Source organism: Penaeus japonicus, unplaced genomic scaffold (assembly GCF_977035675.1).
Source record: "Penaeus japonicus unplaced genomic scaffold, GWHDUDI00000001_assembly GWHDUDI00000005, whole genome shotgun sequence".
Taxonomy (NCBI): domain Eukaryota; kingdom Metazoa; phylum Arthropoda; class Malacostraca; order Decapoda; family Penaeidae; genus Penaeus; species Penaeus japonicus.
This window is the reverse complement of record NW_028234407.1, coordinates 34864722-34869381: the sequence shown is the minus strand read 5'-3', so window position 1 is coordinate 34869381 and position 4660 is coordinate 34864722. Positions and strand designations below refer to the sequence as shown.

The window sequence follows — 4660 nt, the reverse complement described above, 5'->3', positions numbered from 1 at the left end:
ACGACCCCAGGTCTTCTGGTGTCGGCACAGGATCGCTCTCACCATCCCGATCACAAAAGCCATCCTCATATATGCTGTATGCATCGCCTTTGAATCTCTATTATAAGACATCCACTCATCAACATCACAGCCCGTTGAGAAGGACGTACCATGCTAAATTCTCATCACATACCTTGTATCTGGATAGAAATCCTTTTACAAAACATCCTTCTGTTTCTGCCTACCCTCTCACCATCTACAAAGGTCGACCATCCTCCAGCATGGAAGCGATTTCCACCCCTTCGTCTGACTCTACTGCCTTATTCAATGGAGCGACATCTGATAAGGCGTTGGATGCGTCACCAACAGACATTCTCCAGCCAGCTGATTCTTATGAATACCCGTCGTCGCTTTCGAGCTCTTCGTCATCCGATTTAGTAGATAGATCATCAGCAGATTTACGTCGGCCTGGTAACATTTCGTCAAACGTAAAAGTCATCGGACAGTCATCTAAAACGAACAAACGGAGACTTGAAGACAATCAACCTAACCTACGACTTGTGCTTGACCCGAAGTTACGGCAACGCTCTGCATACCGACTGCTGCGGAACGTGGAGAACGAGTCAACTATATCACCCTTAGACTTGCGTCAAGAAGTTACAAAAAAATCCATATTAAGTATTCCACAAGATCCAGCTTTGGATATTAAGTTTAAAGATCATGTAACAGTAAACATGTCTACAGACTTGATGGGTGTGAAGTTAGATACTGACACTTCAGGAAATATGAAGGCAAGGGATTCTGAATTCATACGTTTATTTAGTGAAAAAAATCCTGGTAAGAAAAAGGATTTGAAGAGTCAAACTTCAGTGAAGCTTCTAAGAAAAAGGGACGTAGGAAATCTTTTAGAAAAAAACGTTCAAAATGATAATAAGCAAAAAGAAAGCAATAGCTTCTTCTCTGCATTCCCCATATCTATGAATAATGCAATTCTTCAGCGGACCGGGGCCAAGCAAGAGAACCTCAGAAGCAAACGTTCTGGAGATGCTGCAGGAGACCGGTGGGTGTGGAGCACGCCCACCCAGAGTACCACCGCATCACCGCAGATGACTACCGCCTTCCCCTTCGACACTCAAATGGCTGAAACTTATACTCATCTCGGCGATATTCCAGAGCAACACTTTCCCTCGTCGCATGGCGGATATCACACCTTCGTCCAGCATCCGCAGTTTGTTCCAGCATCTCCAAATGAAGAATATAATTCCAGTGAAGAGAACTTACAGGACACACACGAGACTTTTGTAGAACCAAACTATAATCCAAATCCAGCCAAGCTTGACTCCATAGACCGTGATTACACGCACGGGTATCCTCCAACCTCTTCCTACAGCTACACACAGCCAAGTGACAACAGCTACCACAGGAAGGAGAAACCACACCATCCCATCGAAACGAAGATCAGTCTGACCTTTCCAATAAACAAAACGCTGTCTTTCAGATGGTATAAAGCCCTGACGATGAACGCATCCTTTAGTGACATACATAACCCTTTCAAGCCGTTTCTACAATTTGGGTTTTCTTCTGGGATGGAACCGGTGCACCATCCTCACTCAGGTTACGAGACTCACCATGGACACCACACACCTTCTTACAGACGTCAGATTGATGTTCCTTCAAGCCACATACCTAGTGATCAGTATGATTCTGAAGATCTGGAGGACACTTCCTTCAACTTTTTCAATCTCTTGCCAAAGATAGGGTTAAGCTACGCACGCGGAAAAGAAAGTATTGCCTCTGCTTTCGATCCTTTGGGAAGCATAAAGGGAGCATGGAATTCCTTCAAGGACTTTTTCGGAGTGTCGGACGAAACTAATGAAGAGCTAAACGAAACATCAGACATCCCTAAATATGTCTCCCTTCCCACAGAACACCATCGCCAACCAAGTGAAACTTACATGCAGTCTAACGTTTATGGCCCATCCGTTGGGACATATGGTCCTCTCACAACTAAGCCTTCTTTGCATTTTTACGAAGCGTCAGCAGATGACAAATCGTCCATTCACATAGGGAAGTACAATCCAGCTGCAATTTATATACCAGTCGAGGAAATGTACGCCTCTTCTTCAGCATCACACTCCAAGACAAAAGAAGCGGACACACCAACTACACAACCAAACGCCGTGTCATGGGACTCACCTTCCCCGTCTTCGGAGATGAACGCTCCTACAACAAACCTGAGAACGCAAAGCCCTAACCCAGAGCATCAGACTTCAGATTTTGTGAGTGATGACCGAATGACTCATGAAGGAGGTTTTTGGCCTCGCAGACAGTCAGGAGCAAGGCACAGGGGCCCTAAACTAGGGAGGTCACACTCGATATCCGTGAAGGACACCGAAGGAAACAAAGACCCCTTCCTCGTGGTCAAAGCACCGGACTTTTCACAATAAACCGGGAATAAATACCAAAGGATCGATATATCTATAGTCCAGCATTTCCCAGCCTTTTCCGACCCTGGCACGCCCTGTAATCACACGATGGCAGTCCAGCACACCCTAACTCTGGATAATATTTGATCCCTAGAAGACAAAGGAGAGTGAAGTGCACTGCCTGATCCTTCATTCTGATGAGTCCTCGGAACGAAAAGCAACTGCCAATAATTTTGATAGAAAAGACAAAAGCATGGGCAAGCTCAGATACACGTAGCTGGGTAATCCATAATTCATCTGATCAAAGTCTATATGCATCGCCCCCCAGCAGCCCCCAAAATTAGTTTCATGAGGCCAGGTTGGGAAACGCTGCTGTAGACGATAAAGCTGCTCAATGTTTCATAAACTAAGACCATCGCTTATAATATTGATTACTGAGTTACGAAATTTACATTTTAGTGGTAATTCGCAATGACGTAAGTTTACATTTACTCTTATCATTTTATGATGTAAATTATAGAACGCATCATAGAATTATAACTCTAACACGATGAGTTGTTGCATGGTTGCACACCCCACCTTAAGACTCCGCTAAGTTGCAGGTTATAAGATTTGTGTCATCTGATGTGCGAAAAGGCAGTTTTGTCTTATTTCCCTTTCAAATGCATATAGCTGTATTGCAAGGGATGACTAATCAAATCTTTGGTTTACTTTTATAGCATGACATTGCATTAATTTTATATGAGTTTAAAACGTGGTATATTTACTGTAAATACATTTACTATTGATGTTTATAGATATGCATAAAACAGTTGTTTTCCATACTGAATCTATTTATTAACCTATCATAACTTTACTGTTGGTATAGTCGGTGATATTTATTTTGTTTCATTGTGAGTGAGTGTGGGAGGGTGATGAGAGTAGAGTGATGAGTTTATAGTTAGTATATAAGAGAGAATATAGAGGATATATCTGGTAAGGAGAGTGAGGCGAGTTGTTTGTGTGATGATGTGTATATAGAGTTTAGAGTTTGTGTAGGGATTTGTGATTGTGTATAGAGTGTGATAGATAGAGTGTGTAGTGGTTAGATAATATACAGAGATAGAGAGAGTGATTTACAGTTTATAGGAGATGTGGTATTTAGATTTTGAGAGTGTGTGAGTGATATGTAGAGTGAGTTACGTAGATAGTTAGTTTCTGATACGGTCTAATCACTACTGTTTCCGCCACTTGTGCATCGCGTAATGTATGCGCCGGGGGGATAATTCTGGCTGTTGGTGTATTGGCTGTACTGGTCCTTTTTTTTTCGGAGGGAGTGTGAGTTTTAGATAGGGTGAGATAGAGAGAGCTAGAGAGTCTTGATGAGAGAGTGTGTAGACATACTTCGAGTGGTGGTGGATGTGAGTCGTTGAGAGTTTGAGGAGTGAGTTAGTTTTAGAGATGTTAGAGTAGAGTTAGACTATAATCGTGGTGAGTTATATGATATATATCATAGGATTTGTGTATAGTGATATTTAGTAGGAGATAGTGTGATTGATATTAGGATAGATTGAGTGATAGATGTTAGTGAGAGGGTCAGCATGGAGTAGAGTGAGACTTTTTGGTAAGAGAATATAGTTGTGTACTGTTATAGTGATATTATGGAGATAGAGATACTTTAGTTTTGAGAGTGTTAGATTGCGTCTGTGTTTGTTTGAGATTGTTGTGTGTGAGAGTGTGAGGTGCGATGATAGAGATATAGGAGAGAAGTGATACACACACCACACACACAATCACACACTATCACTACACAACACACACACATTCAGACTGTGTATTTGAGTGATTGGGTGTGAGAGATATAGTGTTAGTGTGTGTGCTGATGATAGCGGTGATTATAGGCTGAGATAGAAGGTGAGTAGTTGATAGATAGTGAGTTAGTGGAGAGACGTTGTGTTTAGTTATGTTCAGTGAGAGTGTTGAGAGTCTTTGATTTTATACAGTGAGTTTGTATTTTATTTATAGTACGTGAGAGAGATTTTATAGTATTGTTAGTGATAGAGTTGAGTGTGTGTGGTTATATATATATAGAGATTTAGTGTGTTTAGATTGTATTTGGTGTTAGTTAGTGATAGATGTGGTATATAGTTAAATAGATAGTTTGATAGATAGAGAGATAGTCATGTGATGTGATTGAGTATTTGTAATTGTATTTAGACGGCGATTTAGATAGGTGGGGGTGTGGGGTGGGGGGGGGGGGAAATAGTGAGACTATA

The 4660-nt window shown here is 41.7% G+C and overlaps 1 protein-coding gene across 3 annotated transcripts in view; it reads left to right on the top strand.

Annotated features, from left to right (window-relative positions):
* LOC122243210 (uncharacterized) overlaps window positions 1-3229 on the top strand; it is a 17483-nt gene extending 14254 nt beyond the window's left edge. For all 3 annotated transcript variants that reach the window (XM_043000702.2, XM_086537327.1, XM_043000704.2), the window contains one exon: window positions 1-3229. This exon is cut by the window's left edge and continues 10 nt beyond it. In XM_043000702.2, the coding sequence (XP_042856636.2) occupies window positions 1-2426 (2426 nt within the window). In that variant the 3' untranslated portion in view covers window positions 2427-3229.
* Window positions 3230-4660: the final 1431 nt, after the last annotated feature.